Raw genomic sequence first — 22,904 nt, forward strand, 5'->3', positions numbered from 1 at the left:
AAGATATAGATCTTTTTTTTCTATGTAACACAAAACAGTGTGAATTCACAAGAGTGGAAGGTATTTCACATCTTTCATATTGGGAATTAAATACTAACCCATTAAGTATGTTAGAATGTATGGTTTATCACTGCTTTTTTAAACTTGGAAGGAAAGAATAGTAATGATCTCCCATTTACCTATAGGAATACAAGGTTGAAAGATGATTTTTCTGAACATACTTAGTGACTAGTGACTTAGTGTTGTCCTATTTAGAGCCATTCAGAAGAAGAATAGGGATGGGAAGTTTTTTAGCAATCCTTACTGCTCCTTGCTATTTTCTCTATGGTACCCCCTGCCACAGTTCCACAGGACCCCCCTCCCAACATCCCATAAACAGATGGGGGTGCGGTGGAGGTCTACAAGTAGGTAAATAACCCACCTCTGTACCTCATGTTGAACGCCTTCTTTTGGCAAATAGATAGTCATCATTACTATTCCTTTGTCACCTTGGAGCCCCTGGTGGCACAATGGGTTAAACCCTCGTGCTGGCCAAACTGCTGACTGAAAGGTCACCGGTTCAAACCCGGGGAGCAGGCCAAGCTTTCTCTGTCAGCTCCAGCTTCCCATGCGGGGACATGAGAGAATCCTCCCACAACATGGTAAAACATCTGGGCGTCCCCTAGACAAGATCCTTGCAGACGGCCAATTCTCTCACACCAGAAGCAACTTGCAGTTTCTTGAGTCACTCCTGACACGAAAAACCCTTGTTATCCAAGATATCCATCTCAGTTCTTTTATTATTCTCTGCTGTTTGCTACATTCATCCAATCATTATTACCTAGCAAACAAGCCTTAAAAACAATGAATGACACAACTTGTGGGAATGTAATTGATAACTGTAAAGTTGCTGTGCACTTACTGCCTGGCAAGGGTTTGAACTAGATGGCCCTTGTGGTCTCTTCCAGCTCTAGGAGTCTATGTCTATGTGTTTGAAAACATTTATATGGTATACTTCATCCTATTTGGGGTATTATGATGGTGTACAAACAGTGATCCTATAGGATAATCTTTGTGCTTTTTTGGTGCCCATCAATCTGTACAACTCATAAGATGGTGTATTTGACTCAATATAAATTTAGCTAGATTCTGGAAGGCTATGGATTTAATATGTGATGTCTCTTTTAATCCATTACAGACGGCTTCATTCCAATTATTTATACTGTGACTGCCATCTTGCTTGGCTTTCCGATTGGCTACGCCAGAGGCGATCAGTTGGACAGTTCACCTTTTGCATGGCACCTGTTCACTTGAGGGGATTCAATGTTGCTGACGTTCAGAAAAAGGAATATGTTTGCCCAGGTGATGTCATAAGTTTATCTTTTTGCTTTGTTCTGTCAGTTTTTATCAATCTTCACTGTAAGCACTAATTAAAATAATGTAATGTTGGTCCCATTTAAAAGCTACTCCTTACCAGTTCCAATTTGGTCACACAGCTAATTAGTGTAATAATATTATAAATTATTGTGTTCAGATTACTCCCACCCCCGACTACTAGGTTCTGTTGACAATTTTGTAGTTAAATTGCCTTTTTAAATTTGTACTTGCATCATATTAATGTGGAAGAGTGATTAACAAATAATATGATGCCATTTCTCAGGGGGCACTGTATCTGACTAGCATATAAATGAAACAAATTAGAAAGTATATGTGACAGAGTGGTATTTAATTTAAGGCGCAATGAGCTCAGTTGGATACACATTCTGAATGAGGAAGTAAGCCTGTATTTAGCTATTATATTAATGAAATCAATATTTCTAAGAGGGTGTAGTCTTCCATGTCTGCCTGATGTCTATTTTTAGCATTCTTGATGTACAATGTTAACATACAAAATATCACTAGGGTGAAAATTGTCCTAACTTAAACAATATTGTTACAGATTGGGATAATATTTTTAGTTCACTATATCCAAATTTATATATGTATAAAATCATTTTGCCAGTGCAACGAGTTGTCTAGAAATTGCATATGAGGAAGGGTCTTTTTCTCTAGATCATTGGTTCCTAGCCTTTGGCTCTCCAGGTGTTTTGGACTTCAGCTCCCACAATTCCTAGCAGCTGGTAAGCTGCTGGGAACCATTGTTCTAAATAGTTTCAAAAAGAAGCTGGACAGCTATCTAATTGATATTCTCCAGCTGGAGTTCCTAAATCAAACAGGAAGTTGGATCTGATGATCTATGAGGCCCCTTACAACTCTGTAGTTCTAGGGGTCTGTGATACTAAATAGATGTCACATTTTCTGTAAGACTGCCAGAAATTGCAAAAAGGTCCCAGATAAGAACTGCACTATCAATGTTCTATTAATAGCACCGGCATTGTGATAAATCCATCAGACGGTCTTGTTGGGCCCTATCAGGTTGGCAGAGGAGACCATCACATGGTGCAGGGCTACTACCGACAGGACTCCATCCCGGCTCTATCCTGGAAGCATCCTTGGATGGAGCCCTGAGAACATGGGTGGCTACTCGTGTTCTCATTAGGCAAACTCGGGAAAGTGCGGGGGGAGGGGGGTTGAACAAGGCAGCAATGCTTTCCCCTGTGTGATGGGTTTTCCCACTGCCCCACGGATGCTCCTGCTGTCCTTTAGCTTTAGGATCTAAGTTTGATGAGGTCTATATCTGACCCACTGTATGAGACTTTCAAGCAATGAAGTGCAGCATTGTGAGGTGTGAACTTCCAAAGCAGTGCTCCAAGCCTCAATTTGCAGAATTTGTGGACTGACTGATTTCTTAGACCTTGGTACTCATGGGGTAGGTTAACAAGGGATGGCAGCTAATCTAGCTTGATAGATTGTCACTATAAGTGCTGGGACTGTTATTTAAACTGAATAGACAGCATTTCCAGCATAGCAAATGTTAGCATATGGAGAAAAGGCATCTTTATTTTTTTCATGTCCCTAGAATGATAGAAATGTGATCCTAAAGACATTTTTTAAAGTTTCACCACAACCAAGATGCTACAAATCACCAGAATGTAGATGAAACTGAAAGGTGATGCAAAGTCTTGTAATCACTTTGCCATTCCAAGATGGAATTGAATGGATTATTCTCCAACGATCTGATCTATGTTCAGTTATCTTAGAGTAGGGGGAGCCAAAAGGATAAGAAGTTAAGTTTGTAATGAGACATGGCTATGATTTGAGTGCATTTAGATGCATTATAAATGAATCAGGTGCTGTCACTGCTTGTGTTGACGTTTAAAAGGGTATATTTTAAATAGTTTTAGCAGCTGTTGCTGGTAATTTCTTAAACTAAACCTCCAGTGAGATTTTGATAGTATACTGTGTCAATATGGAGTTCAAAAGGATGCCAAATCTATGGGGAAGGTGTTTTTTATTGCACCCAGTTGTAGACATTTTAAATAAATTGCAGATGGAGGAAACAAATTAATGGGCAATCCGGCAATTAGGTTTGGTTCTGTAACTGTAACTGTGTGACAGCAGCCAGTCATATATATGCAACAACATTTTTAAAGTACTTTTGTTGATTTCTTTTCCTTGTAGGTTCACACACTGAACCTCCATCTTGCAATGCCAATTCCATCAGTTGCCCATCACCTTGCACTTGTAGTAATAATATCGTGGATTGTCGGGGAAAGGGCTTAACTGAAATTCCAGCAAACCTGCCAGAAAGTATTGTGGAAATGTAAGTGTCACCTTAGTCCTATGTGATCTGTAAGACTGTAATCTGCCAAAGATAGAAATGCAATATGCAGATTGTGGCTGAATGCGTAGACCATCTGTTAATGGCAATATCAATTGGTCTCAGAATTTCAGCAATGTTTATTTGTTTTCATGGACAATATCTGTGTTGTTTTAATATGCCCTCACCAAATAATGAAGTAATTTCACATGGTTTCGAAATGCTTCGTTTTATAACACACACTGCTGCACTCAGAATTTTTTAAAAGCGTAACTCTATATTTCGGAAACAGGAAGAGTTCAGAGTCACAACTCTTGCTGTATTTGTAATTGATAAGTGCCTAAGGACAATTGCTTTCAACCTGTGGGTCCCCAGGTGCTTTGGCCTACAACTCCCAGAAATCCAAGCCAGTTTACCAGCTGTTCTGGGAGTTGAAGGCCAAAACATCTGGAGACCCACAGGTTGAGAACCACTGCCTTAGGATCTCTGTAAATCAAAATTGACTTGAATGTACACTGCAGCAGCATCATGAAACTGAACTATAAATAGGACTAAGAACTAAAACTGTACCTAATTTCTAAGAATTAACTTCCTTAGCTCTGTTCAGGATAATTGTTCAGATCAGTGAAGAAGTGTTCTAGATGCTAACTTAAAATGGTTAAGTTCTAAATTGTCATCTGGAGTGTCTGAGGATGATAAAGAGAATCTGGAAAATACTGTTCCCTAATTTGATCTAGAAAACATATTTTGCCTTTCCACTGCAACCTTGATTTTTTTAAATTTGAAAGAAAAAAATTGTATAAGACCACATTGTTTTCTGTGTCACCAGCACATAAACATGTGTCGCAGGATCTGTACTTTCCCTATGAAGTGGTACATTAAATGCACAAATATGACCCCTGAAACACAGCCAAAGCTCTTCACGTAGATGGGAAAGACTTCATTTAAGCTCGATAAGTCCTCAGTCAAACATTGTAACCCAAGTCCTAGTAAGTATCTTCAGGATACAGGGCTTGGCAAACTTTTGCTAAGCATTTGTAGAAGAAAGAGCCTGATTCTTTAATAGGGCTTTCTCCCTCAGAACAGGACTTATGCTCAGTTGCCTCCAAGTCCCTCTCTATGGGTTCTTAGTGCTCTCAAAGGACTTTCATAGTCAGGCAGCCCAGATAATGTGTACCTTTCTTTGAGACTTTTCACACCTCCAGCCAGGCATGTAGCCGGGGGGGGGGGGGCTTGAGGGGCTTCAGCCCCCCCCCCCCCCAATTCTCATGGTGGTTCACGAAAAGGCCTTACTGGTGCATTATTTAAACTGTTATGTTTATTCATATCATGATCTGATCACCATACTCAATATATCCCATATGCATGGGGGTATTGGGGTAACGATACAAAAGGTTTGCTAGGCTAGACCCTCTTTCACTCAGACTCAGCCCCCCCCCTGAAACAAACTCACCCCCCCCCCCAAATCGAAATCCTGGCTATGGGCCTGTCTTCAGCACTGAAGATATAGACCATCTACGGTCTTGCAGCTTCTGCCTTCCAGTCACCCTGCAGAGTTTGTTGCCGCTCTTTTATTCGCCTCATTGCCACATTTCTTGCAGATGCTTTAACAATTGAAGGTAGTAGCTGGTTCTCTCTTTTTTTCTGGGGCCATGAAACAAGGAACAGCTGAGACAGTTTTTCCACAACTTTAAAAAGAAATAGCATAGGTTGCAATCAGAAAAATGTCTGCATCACATTTTGTTCATCTCATTTCATAAAATATTTACATCAGTACTCAGGTCAGAGGTTCGAATCTGTGGAGAGCGTGGATGAGCTCCCTCTATCAGTTCCAGCTCCCCATGCAGGAACATGAGAGAAACCTCCCACAAGGATGATAAAACATCAAAACATCCAGGCGTCTCCTGGGCAACATGCTTGCAGACAGACAATTCTCTCACACTAGAAGCAACTTGTAGGTTCTCAAATCACTCCTGACACACACAAAAATTATACACACATTGATTTATCAAATGTTTCTTTCTTTGCATAGTTTATGAATAAAATATAACCAAACATGATATTATTTACATTTAGGCTGATATCCCAAACATTTTCATGTACATTCAGGACCCATTTTTTTAATTGCAGGTTTTCCTCTCTTTGCATTGTGTTAAACAGATTTTAAAGCTTTAAGGTGCTATCAGTCAAACTTTTGTTTCATTCACATCATAATATCAAGCCTCACCATTCCAGGGAAGTTTCCTAGTATATAATTATGCTGTGAATGTGCCATTTGTTTAAAATGTATTAATTTAAATGAAATGTAGTTTTTTAAAAACACACATCTATAGATAAACCTCTGCAAGCATTCAAATATCAATATATCAAAGACCTTCAGATCAGGCTATTATAACAGTGTGAAATGTGCAATTTTGAAGTGAAATGAGCTTGTGTGGAAGCATTTATTGCTCATTTGCTGAAATTTAATCCTGGAACAATTGTATTTTATTGCAGTATTAATTAAGGGACCTCATACGTATTAGGTAGCACACCACCTAAAATGACAACGTGTACAGTGCCCTTTAAGCTTAAATGCCTAGCTTGATATCACTGAAAAACACTGTCTTTCATGAGTAAGAGCAAATGTACAATTTCTTCTGGACATAGGGTAAAGAAGTCAGTTCTACATTAAGAGCTATTTCAGATAGATAATCATTTTCCCCTGTACATCTACCACAATTTTATAGATATTCAGATCTTTCCAGGAAGTCTGGACTCCTAAAAAATGGACAATTTGGATTGTCTAATAAAAAAGCATACTGTGAATGGATGCATAATTTCTTAGTGGGATTCATAGGATACTAATTTTCTGTGCTCTCATTTCAAGTAAACACAGAAAACGACAACTTCCATTCATTCCAGCAAATGAATAAATATTTATAAACTGCTCCTACACTGTTCATGAGTTTAACTGAAGTTAAACAGAGATACTTTCCTCTTCTTTAGGAATTTAGTTAATTGAACATTGAATTTCTAGCCAGAATACTAGAAATTCAGTATTCATCAGCACACTTGGAATTTTCATGGAGTGCTGTTACCAATTAAGCAAATGCCAGCTTCTCGTTCTTATGAACTCTTTCTCCCTCCATTTCTTTCATGCCTTTGCAAGGACAGAGGGGAGTGAGGTCTGCACTATTACAACTTTGGTCTTGGTCTGTCCTCATAATAACTTTCCCAGCCCTGAATTCATCCTATTTCCATATTTTGAGAGTGGAAGACCAGCCATTTTCATCCCGACGCCCCATGTTATGTGTATGAAATATTCAGAGGGTATGCACTAATAACAACTAAGCACTGAGCACAGCATTCCTGGTCTAAGGGGAGGGGCAGGCATATATATTCTTGTTTTCTATTTGGAGTTCTATTTGTTGTTACCATGTACTTTCACCTCATCTGTGGCAACCCTGTCGTGGTGTTTTGTTGGCAAGATATGTTCAGAGATAGTTTACCTTTTGATCCTCTTGAACTGCGAGAGTATGGCTTTCCCAGAGTCATCCAGTGGATTTTCATGTTTGACTGACAATGTGAACCCCCATCTTCAGAGTCCAAACCCAATGGTTATGCTGGTTGTCTAGAACAGTGGTTCTCAACCTGTGGGTCCTCAGATGTTTTGGTCTTCAACTCCCAGAAATCCTAACAGCTGGTAAACTGACAGTGATTTCTGGGAGTTGTAGGCTTAAACACCTGGGGACCCACAGGTTTAAAAACTCCTGAAACAATTTAACAATGAAATATGTCTGTCTAGTTGGTAAACATCAAATGAAAGAGATTGACTAGTAAAAATGATTTTGTGGCTTTTTTCAGTGTGGGTGTATAATGTGGTTTTTACCCACCCACCCCCCACTTTCCTCCCCCCCCTCTCTCCGCAGTTAAATGTGTCTTCTCTTATAATATATTATATGGGATACCTGCTCCCTTAGCAAAATGTTTTAAAAATTAAGGAAGGGATGGTATTTCGGACTAAAACTCCTTCGTTACTCTAAATAGCATGGGCTGTGCTGAAAAGTAACTCTTGGCACAAGAGTCAAAGTGCTTTTTTTCAAGTTTGAGCCACTTACCTCACACCGCTTCTGAGAACTGTGAAGTCATCAAGAATCAGGCAAATAGATGTCTGGCAGAACAATTACATATTGCCAGAAAGCAGCATACCACAAGGAGAACATCCAAGTGTGTCTTTCCACACTAGATAAGGCAAAGGTGTTCTGAACTTCTGATCTCTCTGTAGCTGGCAAATCACAATGTAGAACAACACCATGTAAAACGTGAAGTGAGCAATTAGGGTTGATGAAGGCTAGATATGAATTACATTTCCTTGAAGTGAAAAATTATTTCATTTCTCTGTCCTGGACACTGGTGCTTTCCTTCTTCTTTGGCCTCTCACCTGTAATGTTCTCTGCGCATTTGAACAGACAGTGAAACAAGGAGACATTTGACTCTTTTGACAGTCTTGTGCTGACACCTTAGTCTTGGATGCCCTTTTCTTTACTGATACCAAACTCCAAGCTGGAACTGTGACATGGGGGTGACTGTATAGTGAGCCAGCTTTTCTTTTCTTCCCTACCATTTAAAGTTCAGATCATCACTTCTTGTTTATCTGAACCACAGGGGTGCCCTTTATTTGAAGGTGAAAGTCTGAATAGTAATTCATCACTAGTCTCTAATGCCAAGCTGTCTCAGTAAGTGCAGTGTTCTTGGAAACATCTTCAGTGTAGTATACACCAACTTCGCAAGGGAAATGTAGATAGAAAGCGGTATTTAAACTTGAATAAAAAGGATGACAAGACCATGTGTGGCTGTTAGCACAAGTGGTTTTCAGTAAGGGGTTTAGTATCAAGAACTAAACTGGTTGATTGGGGAGAGCTGTGGTTTGAGGCTAAACTATGACATCATATGTACAATAGTATTTCACATAAGAAACATTTGCATGCGTCAGTGATGTCTGAAACAAAATATATTGATGAAGGTGTTATAGACAATGGATACCTCACATGAAAGTGTGTTTTGAGCTTAGTGGCCTAGTAGGCTGTTAGGAATTTTGAGCTTAGTAGGCTGTTAGGAATTGTGGGAGTTGAAGTCTAAAACACCTGGAGGGCTAAAGTTTGCCCATGCCTGCTCTAGATCGGTGTAAAGGCAGGAAAGAATTTGCTGCATCTCTATCATTGATACTAATTGTCTGTACAGTTTTACAATTGTGTAATAGATTTTCTGTCTTTATTTAATCAATTAAAAAATACATGTAAAACTAAGTTCTGAAATTTGATGGATGGTAGATTGTCAAATAGCCATTCATGATATAATAAACATATTGACATAGAACTGGAAGAAAAGACGTGTAAGGCATGATTCTAGTAAGATATCTACCACTATTTATTTATTTATTTATTTACTTCATTTGTATACTGCTCCTCTCAGCCCTTAGGCGACTCAGAGCGGTTAACAACAATTCAGCAGTATACATAGTACAGACAATAAACCTTTAAAACAATAGCATCACAAATCAATAAACATAACATCAATACAAAATTACATCAGTATAGCAAATCCATCAGGTCTCATCACTAGAATCAGTATCCAAACTCGTTATCCATTATTCCGTGTTCCAATAATCAATCAATCAGTCACACTGCTTAGCCAAATGCCTGTTCAAACATCCAGGTCTTCTGAGGACCTCTGAGGAAGACCTCTGAGGAAGCCTGCCATAGATGCAGGCGAAACGTCAGGAGAAATGCCTCTAGAACATGGCCATATAGCCCGAAAAAACCCACAAGAACTGATCCAGGTCTTCAATTTCCTCCGAAATACCAGCAAGGAGGGGGCCGATCTAATATCTGCAGGGAGGGCATTCCAAAGCCAGGGGGCCACCGCTGAGAAGGCCCTGTCTCTCGTCCCCGCCAGGCGCGCCTGTGAGGCCGGCGGGACCGAGAGCAGGGCATCCCCAGACTATCTTAACGTCCTAACTGGTTCATAGGATACACAGATATATACATCACTAGATCTATATATCTGTGTATCTTTAGACATATATGTGACCTGAGAACCAATGTGGTGTAGTGGTTTGAGTACTGAACTAAGACACTAGGATACTCACTGATCAGCCATGGAAACCTACTGGGTGACCTTGGAGAAGTCACTCAGCCTCAGAGGAAGGAAAGGGCAAATTCTCTGAACAAATTCTGCTAAGAAAATCCCATGATAGGTTAACTTTAGAGTTGCTGTAAGTCTGAAACAACTTGAAGACAAATAACAACAACAACAACAACAACAACAACAACAACAACAACAACTATATACAGGCCACATATATCACTTGCCTTTGACAAACTGCTGCTTCACTAGCTTTACATTACAATTCCTGAATCTTGAATATTATATACTTGAATATTATATTTGTTCATCTCTCTCACATCAAGCAAACACTTGTGATTGCCTTCCATCTGGAAATCTTATCTCCTCTATGTGGAAGACTGTGTATATCCAGAATAGGTCTTCACACTCATTTATGGATCCACTACCAAGACTCTACCATGGAAGACAATCATACTCGGCCACGAGGGATCACCTCAGACTCCACCTTCCTCAGAAACTTTGAACCTGATTTTTTGGAAGCTAAATAACTCATCCATTCTTTGTTCTCATTCTTTAATGTGGCTTTGTTGTGTTTGCTAATTCTTTCTCTACTCATCACTAGCATGATTGTCTAGATCAGACTTCTCTCTTGTGTCTGAGTTTTTCAAGACCATTCCCATGCATGTTTTCAGTTCTCCAACACAGAAGAAATTGTCACCTATTCCTATGGTAAATAGACACATAATACAAGAAAGGACAAAGTAGATCAGGTTGTTTTGCAAAAGCAAAATAGAAAATTTAGATTCAAACGAGTGGACAGAAGAATGAATTAGTGTCACAACATCCCAGTCTTGAGCTCTTAGTCTCAGAGAGGACTCATTCATTCCCATGGGATTGTTTAGAGCTTGGGTTTATGCACAAACCTAGTAAGCTTACGGCCTTAAGTTATGACTAGGCTTGTTTGATTTTAAAAAATGGTTCAAAACTCATTTCGCTGGCGATTCGAATGATTTCCAAAATTTTCCAGAAAAAAAGGCGGAAATATCCGAAATTTCTGAATTGCTTCGTTAATGGCAGACACACATGCGCAGTAGGAAAGAAACAGCACTGGCACTGGGGAAACTTCAGGGGATTGTCCCTCCCTCATTTTTAGACCAATTGTGATGAAACTTGCTACAGTGGAAGAACACATGGGTCACTGTTAGTTCAACCAAATTTCATAATTTTTGACTTATCCATGGACTTTTAGCAAATTTTCTAAAGAAGTTTTTATAAAAAAGTTTTTATAGACTGATCCAGCTTAAATACAAGTTCTGAATAAAATTTTTCTATAGGCAGCCACAGCTCAGGGAGAGCGCACCGGCCTCATAAACATAAGTCCGTAGTTTAATGTAGTTTAACAGCAGGACCTTTTGCAATCTCTACCATTGGGGGCGTAGCCTTCAAGAATGGCTGTGCTTAGCCACGCCCACCTCATCCTTCTTTGCATCGCCACTTACCAGGGAAGGGAAACAGCGAGATTTTAAAACTGTTTAGGCTTTATCAAATTTGCTTAATGGTTCTGAAAATCAAAATAACCATGGGAGACATCCGAACATTACAGAATAATTCCGAACAATGGGTAAGTGGTTCAAATTCGGATTTGCCCCTCCCTGCATGGTTTGAAATTGGTTCAAAAGTCCAAATTCGGCAGGTTTTTCCGACTTTAGGTTTGGTTCGGAAAAACCTTATACAGACGTAGTTAAGACAGATTTCTACATTTTCAAAAAACAAAATTATCAAATAATACATAATTGTAAAATTATTTTTTGGCACTGGCATGAAGCCTTTTACAGTTCATTTGACCTAAGCCTTAATTTAGTCCTAATACCATCTCAAACATTTGTATGCATCGCCTGATACTTTATTTAAACATCATTATATGCAATATGTAATTTCCTTGTGAAAACATTATTCTTGACATGGCCTCAGTTCATTTGTAATTGTGTCAGACAGTACTTTCCTATAGAAAACATTTGTTCTTTCTGTAACAGTTTATCTGATATGGTCTTTTCACTCACATAAATCATCAAGTGTTGGTTTGAATCACTGTGTACTATCCAGTCAATGCTCTGATTGCCATTTAATCATGCAAAGTAGAAAGCCAGTTGGCTTACTAACATGATTACTACCTGAGCCGTAAGTGGTTTTTCAGAAGGGATGAGTTCTGACCTCCTGAAAACTGAAGTGCTGATGTTAGAATTCCCTCTATCAATGTCTTAGCTTAGAGTTATCACTTGCAAAGCATCATTCCTCCTTCTGTCCCTCTCATTTCATTCCTAGCTTAATTATTTGTCTTTTTATGGATAGTCTTGGCAAACCATTAGGCAGGAGTACTTGTTGGCAGAGATATTGTTCAGAATGTGGACGAGCCAGCAAACTGTTCCCATTGGCAAGCTGAGTAGCAAGTCACCCCCTTTTCAGCAATAAAAATGATACTTGCAACCTGAAATTGATATGAATATCTTAACCAATCTGCAGTGGGTATTTCTCTTCAAGACAAATAATTTTGTTTCTCCAGCTAATGTGATCTGGCTTTAGAAAAGTTATATTGGATACTCTCCCCTCTGCTGTCTCAACCTGTGTGCAAAATGTTCATGTATCGACTGAGGAGGCGATGAAAAGTATTGAACCTTGAGATTCATTCAGACAGGATTCCTGGTTCCGATTTTCTTGGCTGAAAGAAGATTGTCAACCTTTAGGGCATCTTTTTTTTACTCCTGCTGTTTTCAGCAATTTTGTTAAGTGTGTGGTTTAGACAGCACATTCTTTTTAAAACAAAAATGGTTTGAGTGCCAGAACACATAGGGACTTGTTACTTAATGCCACATCATGTTCAGGGGGAAAAAAACTGAATCCATCAGGCTGTTCTCTCTAGACTTTGCTGTTTTATTCGAGAGAGTGAAGGAAATTGCCCCTGTCCTTTGACCTGAACAGTTGTTGAAACCTTAAAAATAAAGCTCCCAAAGGGCAAAGAATCTGTTTCCTAGCAGAACAAAACAAATAGAATTATAGTGCTTGAAAGTACCTTCAAGGGAATCTTCAGAACCAAGATATCTAGTTCACACTATCTTCTCCCATGTAGTTTATATAAAGTTGTAGAATATAACCTAGGACTCTAGGCCATTCTTGTTTGTGCTTTAAAAAACTCTTAGAATCATTCTGGATATTATTTTTTTTCTGGTGGAGAATGTTTGCTTACATTCCTTCTTTTGGTATTAACAGAAAATTATTTGAACTATGACCTAACAGAAGTTTGTTTATCTATTTAGCCCCGTTCACCAGTTTGAGATTGCCTGTTAATATTTTTTAAAGAACGATTTCTGTGGCTCCTGTACTTTTGCTAGGGCTTTTGCAATGTTATAATGCCAGTTGAGAACATGTGGTATAGTGGTTTACAGCTATGAGGACCAGGGTGCAAATTCTCACTTGGCCAATGAAGCCCACTGTGTGATCCTGAACAAGTCAAACCCTCTCAGTTTCAGAGGAAGGCAATGGAAACAAATCTTCCCAAGAAACCCCCATGATAGCATCACCTTAGTGTTGTCATAAGTCAGAAATGATTTTAAGGCACACTGCAAAAATGCCAATTTAACATTGTTTTGCTATGCTCTTTGTATGTTCCTTGGGGAAGGGTTTAGCTTGGAAATGCACCTGGTACACTGGAAAAGAAATAAATGCTAGCAGTTGTTTCTTTTGGCTTTGCCATTGTGACATTCATATTTATCACTCTCTTTGTAGCCGCTTGGAGCAGAACTCCATCAAAAGTATTCCTCCTGGAGCTTTCTCTCAATACAAAAAACTTAAAAGAATGTAAGTATCATCGGTGCTCAAATATATAAAACTGTTAATGTTTACCGTTGTAGCTGCAGCTCAGTGGGCACTAATGTGGAGAAAAACGTTGCTAGCTCAGAGCAATATGTATTACATATAGCAAAAAGCACCGCATGCACACATGACAGTTATTAACTTGCATGTCCTTATAGACTTCATTTTCAGCATATTCATTCATTCTTATTACAGCCTACCTTTCTCCCAGTGCAGCATGCAAGGCAGTTTTTAACTTGAATTAAGACAGATAGCTGAAAAGCAATCACTTGCAATATAAAAGAAAATTTATAAATTTATAAATTGTCATATTAAAAATAGACACTGAATTAAAGTTATTGAAACTATGAAACTAATAGGCCTATTGAAAACATAGCAAAGGTATAGTATCACCACCCATTAAATACACCTTTAGAGCAACCTATTAGAAGAATCTCGTACAACACCAGAAGCCTGACTAAATAAGAAGGATCTTTGCTGCTGGTAAAAGGGATATCAGTGAAGACAGTTCCTTTTTTAAACAGAAGTAAGTAAATAGAGTTGCTTGGAGCATGGCTACTCAGAGATACCAACCCTTAGGAGAGGTCAGTTACAAGAGCTTTCAAATACAAATAAGTTCTCTGTAGCAAAGAATATAGCAATTGCCAAAGGAAGACTTAAGTATAAATATAAAATGGCACCAGTAATCTGTAGCTGATAATGTCAAGTTCAGTTCCATTGGCAACCACTAGCTGTGCCCTTGAACTATCTTTTTATAACTCTTGGGTTTCAGTTATTTTCAACACTCTAAAGAGGCTCCTAAACATAGAAAATCTACAAGACTCCAGTTTAGAGAATAACGCCAATACATTGCCTAAAGTCCAAGGTTTTGGTTTTTTTTAAAAAAAAAAACAAACTTTGCTTTTTATCTTCCCAGCCTGGACTACCTAGTGTTAAAATTGTAGTCCTCTATCCTCCTCCTTCCCTCCCTCCCTCCATCCATCCAATGCACATTAGTTATGTATTTTATTTTATAAGAAAAGTGGTGGTGGGGGGGGGGGAGTATTCTTAAGCCTGAGTAGAGTGTTTTTTCATACATTCAGACAGAGAGCCCTGCAAAAATTTGAGCACAAATTCCTCTTACTTTATATCATATTCTGGGAGATTAGAGTCTGAAAAAGGAAAGGAGTAAGGCTTCTCTTTCTAAAAAGAAAGAGGAAATGTGTTGCATTGATTGTTTGAATCTCCACATTTCTCCCAAGGTTGATTTATTTGTAGCAGAGGGATGGAAGCACTTTCAAGTGCCTCCAAACACTATCATTTTATATGGTTTGTGTTGATCAGCTGCTGGGCACCAGTAAAGTGGAATTGCAGTTATTATTAACTGGTGCTTTAATGGTGCATGATGATAAAACATTAATAACAGCTAGATTCCCTTCTGTTACATGAGAATACTTTTATCATATCAACTCACTTTAATACAAACTGTTTTGTCAAAGGAAATGCTTCCAGGTATTTGTTTCAATTTATTTGGAAAATTAATTTTAACTCAGCATTCTAAGAGCTGGAAAAACAGCTCTTGTAAGAGTAATTTTCTAGATATGGTAATTGTATGCCTTTATGTTTGATGTGAAATTGCTTTAATTTTTAAGTAAATATAGTGAGTTATAGGGTTTTTAAAATATCTGCTAGTTGTAGTCTTGGAAACATCCAGCGACTTCAATATAATTACTTTGAATTTATGTCAGTAGTAAAAGAAAGCAAAACATGGCTATATTTATGTTCAGAAAGCTACTAGGGAGAAAGTTGTAGACTGTTATTAGCAGTCCTGATGTTTCATTTGATTTGAAAGCAGCAATATGATTCTGATGGTTGTACAAAAAGTTCTAGAAGTCACAGTACTATTGTTAATGAAGGAAAAATAGCCATTCCTGGGAGTAAGTCTTATTGTACAAATTGGGACTTGCATGGTAAATATGGGTATAGCTGTCCTATACTTGTGGTAAAGAGTTGTAAACCTAAGATATGCCAAGGGTTTAAACATCCATGATTATTTTCTGAAATTTCCAGTCAAAATCCATTTTGCAATATTTTCAGCTGTTATCATTAAAAATGCTTCCCTTAGGTCATGTGTTTGCAACTCTGTACTCAGAGATAACCTGATAGAAGTGTGTAAGTTGACCTACTGAGCTTTTGGTTTAGAAGAATGACAGAAGTGATGAAGAATTCCCAAAAGGCCAACAGCGCTATTCTGTTTTGTTTGCATTTTCCAACATGGCAACATGTTCACATAAAGCTGTTCCATATCAAAATAGCAGGGTGGCAGTTTTCATGAAATACATCAAGATTGACTTGTCTAGTTTTAAAAATAGAAAAGAGCTTTTAATAATTTACATTTTAGAAAAAGAAAGTATGAAATATTAAAAATGTGGTAAGTGCAGATTTCAAACTGGTCAGAGTTGCCAGGGCCTCCGACAAAAGTTGGATTTAAAAGCTCAAAAATGTATGCGGTACCACCTTTTGTCAAGACATCTGGCCAGTGCGTAACCTATCTGGTATTTGATGATAGGTTTTAAAGATTTGGGGTGTGTGGGGGGGGGGGGTTGTAAAGAGGTTTCAAAGATTCCCCAAGAAGCCTACCTTCCAAACTGTCTCAAAGGATGAAGAAAGAAAGTTGCAAATTTGAAAATTCAAGTCACAGTCTGGGGAATGCTTTCAACAGAGCATTTTTTGCAAAACTTGTACAATACAAAATATTATCTTCAGAGTCTGGATCTATTTTCAATTACTGAAGCCAGCATTTATTGTCTAAAACATTTAAACTATTAGAAGATGGCAAGCGTTGTGTGTGTAATGCTTGTAACCTTCCCAGGAAGAAAGAGGGCTAGAAAGTCTAAGCAAAAGTTAAGTGATGAAACCAGTGAAGGTATGTATTTTGCAGGGACTCCTTGGAGGACTAACCATTTGTATAGGAGTCTTGTAAGTCTGGAACAGCCTTCTAATATTGAAGGAGAGGGAGGGTGAATCTATACTGTAGAATTAATGTTGCTTAAGCACCCACAGTGCAAATACACACAGACACAGTGTAACATTGCTAGAGTCCATCATCTTTATTAAATTATTCTATTTGTATGCGCAAGTTGTATGGGTTGTGGTATGAAGTATACCTACATTCAGGTTATCACTCAAGACAGTCTTATTGTAACTGTCTCCCATGTAAGTTACTATAGGATTTGTTATATTAGTATATTACATTGTAAGAGTGTAAATGTTATAATCAGATCACATTCACTAAAAGCGTATGGTCTTCTTAAAAAATGGTAAGAGGGAACGATAGGTATAATTCTGAGACAGAATTTACTAGATGGGGGAGGATTGTTGTGGCCCTCTAATAAGAGCTGGTTTTTAAGCTTTAATGATTATAGTGAAGTGTATATAGAGGTCAATATAGCCGTGTGGATTTCAGTTATTAGGCAAGTGATGCCGTTATTTCATAAGCAGTTGGTGCTGATGGTATCATATGCACCACCTTTGCAGTGAACCAGCATCTCTTTCTTTCAACAGAATTAAGAGCATTAAGTGTATCTGGCCTGGATGCTGCTGTTATCTAAAAAATAAATTGTTTCCAAAAGCTTGGGGCATTTTAGTAAATTGTGTTTTCATTGGTACCATGTCTTCTTCCCTTGTGTATCCTTACAGTGATATCAGCAAGAATCAAATATCGGATATTGCATCAGATGCTTTTCATGGCTTGAAATCTCTCACCTCATTGTAAGTAGAAGGTAACCTTGAAAGGGTGGTTTGCAGAGAGCCTTAAAAACAAATAAGTAAAGGACTGGTTTGTGGTGCTTTCCTTTTCCCTGTACAATTGTCACCTTGAGTGAAGAACCTAATCTCTCTTAAATTGGAAATTGATCAGAGCTGAAGGTGCCATTGTTTATACAATTCTAGATTCCTTGTATAGATGGACACCCTGTGAAGGTTAATTATGTAGGTCTTTAAAACACAAGTACAGACATGGTGTATTTCTTTTACCCAACACCCCGAGCTGTGTTGTTAGGATAAACAGAGAATATAGCATCCCACAAGGATATCTTGCCAAATTGAGCCCAGAAAATAAATATTTTTTTCAGAAAATATATCAGAATTTGTAAATTATAGGTCTAGGTTTGTGTTGTTGCTTAAAAATGATTAAAATATTTTGTAATGTTCAACAATAAAGTAAAGTTACACATCTTGGCAAACTTTTCATAACTATTGAAATAAAAACAGAATCTGAAAAGACTGGACCACTGACATGTTCTAGCTTCAGAGTGAAACTGAGCATGCATGGCATAGCTCTGCCAGCAGTTGTTGCCATAGGAGTCAGGTTGGCAAAGAACCTTAATAACCTGGATCAGTGCTTGGAATATCACAAAAGCCATGAAAGGCACCCTACTATGATGAGCCTAAACAGAGTAGAATAGTAGTTTCCATCAAAATGAGACATCTTTCTGAAAATTAAAGTTAAAGAGTAATGTAGCATTCCTTTCCGTGCAAGTGTGGCCAGTATTGTTCGATCTGAAAACAGTGCTTCATTTGTTACAAATTACTGGGTTAACTTTAAAAAGCCATAATGGAATAACAAGCCAGTATGGAATAACAATCTAAATTTGACAATATACCACCAGTAACACTAGAACTTCATTTCCTTCCTCCCCTAAGGAGTTGTTTTATGCCACCACCCCCCCAACACACACATATACATACAAAACATATAGTGAGGATTTCCTCACCTCTCTACAGCCCATTCTAAGACTGCATAGTGAAGTTCATTATCAAGGCCAGACCAAGATATGATAATTACTTCCAGATTTAACTGTGGACGTATCAGAGATGACTTAGTGTGACACCACAATCTGAGTTGTTCTATTTTGGCTCATACTCTTTAATGTAATTCCCATTAAAGGACCATTTAGTTCCAGATGAGGAAGGTGGAGTTCTGGGAATGAGCAAAGATGCTTCATATTATCCTATAGCCTCATGAAATATCTGCTCCTTTCTCAAGTCTGCACTTTTGCCATCCTATGCTAAAGGATTCATACTGTGTATTGGAACTGTTTGTTTCTTGAATTTCTAATTGGAAAATGGTCAGAGGAGAGTTCTGCTCACCATACAGTAAACCTACATGACTCAGTACATGATCTGGGCATGTGAGGCATTGTCATGTGCCATCTTTTTATTCAGTTCGGGCCATCTAGATGTAAAAGACCTGTGGAAAGCATGGGTACTTGGAGTCTAAGTTGTAAGTAAGCACAGTTTGTGAGGGAGCTGGGTATGTTTAGATTGTTGAAGAAAAGGATCAAGATTGAGATGGGACATGATTGTTGCACTCTAGCCTTGAGACACCTTTTCACCCAGCACCACATCAGAGTCCAGCAGTTCTATCTACAATAGTTTATTTTAAAAAGCATGTACAAAGGGAAAAAGGGATTTCCCAAAAGTGAGGTAGAATAGAAAATACAAAATGGAAGCAAACCAAAAATGTCAAAGTACCTGGAGACAAGAGAGCCAAAATCTTGAGCATAAATCCATAAGCATGAAAACAGGAACTTTCTCCAAGGCAAACCTTTCAAGGTACATAGGCAAAACTAGAAAAAGTTGTCTCCTTTGAGAGGCACAGAGAAAACACCCCTTAATTTAAGCTCGACCAAGAGGCCATGAGATCATGCCGAACAAACCTGGACTTCAAGGACTTCTCACGGATCCTCTAATTAATCTATCTTTCACTCCCTCCTTCTCAAACTGGCTTGTCATGAAAACTCACTATCATCTGAAGGCCATTTCAAAAGGGAACTGCAATCTTCCCTTTCTGTTGCTTGAGAACGAGAATTGGAATCCCACACAACAGCTTCTTCATCCTGCAAGTATTTCTTCTCCCTTGCAGACTCTTCATTTTGCAACCTACCCATGCCCTTATCCTCTGAAAGATCATTTGAAACAACAGAAAAATCCTCTTCTGTTTGCTGAGCCACAACAATGATGTCTATGTTTAAATATCTGAAAGGATGTCACAATGAGGAGGAGACAAGCTTAGTTTCTGCTTCACCAGGCACTAGGATAGGACATGGAGCAATGGATTCAAACTGAAGAAAAAGAGAGTCTACCTAAAAAATTAGGAAAAAACTTCCTGAAGGTCAGAGCTATTCAGCAGTGCCTCCTTGGAGTGTGATGGAGACTGTTTTTCTGGAGATGTTTAAGCAGAGACTGAACAGCTATCGGCCAGGAGTGCTTTGAGTATATGTTCCTGCATGGCAGAATGGAGTTGGACTGGAATTTAATGAGTCTATGTGACAGTGCTGCTACTTGTCTTTCTTCTTCTTTAAAAACTCTTTGAAGAGTGTTCAAAGGCCATGTATGTATGACTTCATTTATGATTACATAAGTCACACATAGGTTCTTCTAGCCCAGTTTAATTTTACATAAGAACATAAATTTGTCATTTTAACTACGAAACAATAATTGGCCATAGCACAATATACTGTTCATGATTGATAGTTTATGAGCACTAAGCTGTTGGATCCAATGTGGTGTGGTGTTTTTAGCACTGAATTATGTCTATGGAGACCAAAATTTGAATGCCAATGCAGTCATGGAAACCGAATGGGTGAAAGTAAGCAGGGGAAGGCAAACCCCCTCTGAATAATCTTGCCAAGAAAACTCTATGACAAGGTTGCCATAAGTTGGAAATTACTTTAAGCCACAAAACAACAACAAATGAAGCCATTACTTTATTTTCCATTAAAGAAAAGGAAAAAGTAAAATTAAATTATGTGCTTTATTGAATAATTACTTGGTGAATTGTTTAATCAAATGCCACAAAAATTGATTGACTGGGAAATAAACATAATACTATATTATGGCAGCACTCCAGCACTCTTTGCATTGGCAGTCCAAGCTTAAATATTTGTGCCAATATCTCTGACTAGGAAATGCCAGCATAAGGACCTTGATGTTGTGAGATCCTATTTTGTATGCTACAAGCTGCCAAACACGTAACTGACTATGTTTCTTTTCATTTGCATTTCCATAATCCTCCTCTGCCGAACAAGATACTTCCAGTTTTAATGGCCTCAGTGCTTAATGTTTCAGTGTAGCACCATTGTTTTGTTTATGTGGGGGAAGTCAATGCAATCACCTGGCAGGATGTATGAATCACATAAAGTATTTCCTGTGGTGTTGTATTTACGTTTTGTGCTAAACATTTGTGTAACAACGTAGTCAGATTTGGAATTAACATCTAGAAACAAAGCATAAAATTATTCCTATACAGATATCATGTGAGGAATCCCATGTCTGAATGCTCACCCTATTTGGGTTTTGTTTTTTTTTTAAAAAAAAAAAAACAACTTACCTTTTCCCCCATTTGTGTTGATCAGTTTTAGAAACAGTGTTTCTTTTAAATAGGCTTTGTACCTATTTCAGCATATGGATCTATATTATCCAGACTTAGCCCATCAGTCTGTGTACCCTCAAGCTTTATTATTTTTGGTGGACTACAAGTTTTGGGTGATAACTGCCAGAATCCCCAAACACGGCCAGTTCTCATGAGATTCTTGGAATTGTGGTCCATAAAAAGAACTTCCCACTCTAGCCCTCTACCTGCTATTTTTAGGCAACAGTCTTTCACCCATAGGTGTAGGCCAGCTCTGCTACCTGAGACTAACTAGACAACGACTTGCTTGAGGTGCTTTATCTGGAGATCCTGCATTGAGCTGGGATGGGAGGGGAGGGGGTTGAACTCTATTGTTCATGGAGCCCCTTTCTACTCCATTATTCCTTTTGAGGCTTGGATCAGGAATCTTTAGATGCAAGATCTGTGGTCTTCAATAAGTTATGGACCTTCCCCAATGGTCCAAATTTGAATGAGAGTCCATTTCCCTTCTGCCCAAGTATTACTTGTGATTAAAAAGAAAGTGAGGACAAAACCAGTACTAGAGTGCTGGGGTCTTTTTCATAGCAAAGATTGCCTCAGTCCTTGTTTCATATTTGATGCTCAATTTCTGCCTGAACTCTAATCAAGATAAATCTAAAACAGCATCAAGCCAAGGTAAGACCCCATGCTACTTTTGACATGCTTTGTTAGCATAGCTTGGTTACTGACAAAGTCAAATAAAAAGTCACTGACAGCCCAGTTGCCAGTTCTGTTTGCTTTTTGCCTAGTGCTTCAACCCTTCATGACTCCCATGTACCAGGTACATTATTTAGTTTCCTTAACTGCTTGCTATGCAAAACAGAATTTCAACTGTCAGCCATTCTAAAAAAGAAACCTCATATCTTTGACCTGAATGTGATGAAATGTTTGTTAGAACAAATTGTTTGCTGTCGAAATTTTGTGATTTAAAAACGCTCCAAAAAGTGTTGCCTGAAAGAAAGCCCTGCCTTATTCAAATAACAACAATAAAATGAAATAAATCCTATGTTGCTATATTGTAACTCCTGGGAAATACAGTGTCATTTTGTAAATAACATATGCTTCCGTTATCCTTTGTGGTCATATGTTTACTGAAATTGCACTGTAATTTTACCTGAGTAGTAGTACACTCTCTCAGAGTGGCTTGGGATCCAATCATCCTATTTGTGAATAGAGATCTCTTCCATTCAGAAGCAGGATTGCCAATTTGCTAGTCAGATAGACTCGTAACACTTTCCTTCCAGTTAAAAACTGTTACCTGAGGATGACGTTCCAGAGCATCATTTTTGTGAGCAATCTGGGAAGATCTTTCTCATACATGTTTAATGCAATATCTAAATTATCACAGAAACATTAAATATATTATTTCTCTAAAATTACTTGAGATCTTCATGATCGGATTTTCATGATTTGCTTCTTTTTATAAACCCTGCCACACTTCATGTTGTGTATTCTTTCAGTCATGACTAAATGAATAGGTTTTGTTTGGTCATAGACATTTACATGGTATGTGCCTTCAAGTAAGACACAAAATTATGACCCAAATCAATTGGAAAAAAGCAATATAAAACAATGCAGAAGGTAGCAAGATAAGATTAGGTAAATCTGAGGTCTTATTGGTGATTTCCTCCATCCTGATTGCATAAGATAGGTTTTTGGACCACAGCTGGAATCAATAAATAGTTAGGTTGAGTTGCTTTTTCATTGTTATTGCAGTCATAGAGGCTAAGGATCCAATTGGCATGTAACGTTGATAAAGCTCTGGTTTGAAGTTGGCTTTTTTAGAACCTGTATGTTCCCAGATTGTATATAATGAAA

At 38.2% G+C, this 22,904-nt stretch overlaps 1 protein-coding gene across 1 annotated transcript in view; it reads left to right on the plus strand.

The window, feature by feature from the left end:
* SLIT3 (slit guidance ligand 3) overlaps positions 1-22,904 on the plus strand; it is a 541,141-nt gene that overhangs the window by 354,167 nt on the left and 164,070 nt on the right. Inside the window, exons 8-11 of the mRNA XM_060765012.2 lie at positions 1,178-1,341; positions 3,541-3,682; positions 13,568-13,639; positions 17,333-17,404. Of these exons, the coding sequence (XP_060620995.2) occupies positions 1,178-1,341; positions 3,541-3,682; positions 13,568-13,639; positions 17,333-17,404 (450 nt within the window). The remainder of the gene's footprint in view (positions 1-1,177; positions 1,342-3,540; positions 3,683-13,567; positions 13,640-17,332; positions 17,405-22,904) is intronic.

This window comes from Anolis sagrei, chromosome 2, assembly GCF_037176765.1.
Source record: "Anolis sagrei isolate rAnoSag1 chromosome 2, rAnoSag1.mat, whole genome shotgun sequence".
Classification (NCBI taxonomy): Eukaryota; Metazoa; Chordata; class Lepidosauria; order Squamata; family Dactyloidae; genus Anolis; species Anolis sagrei.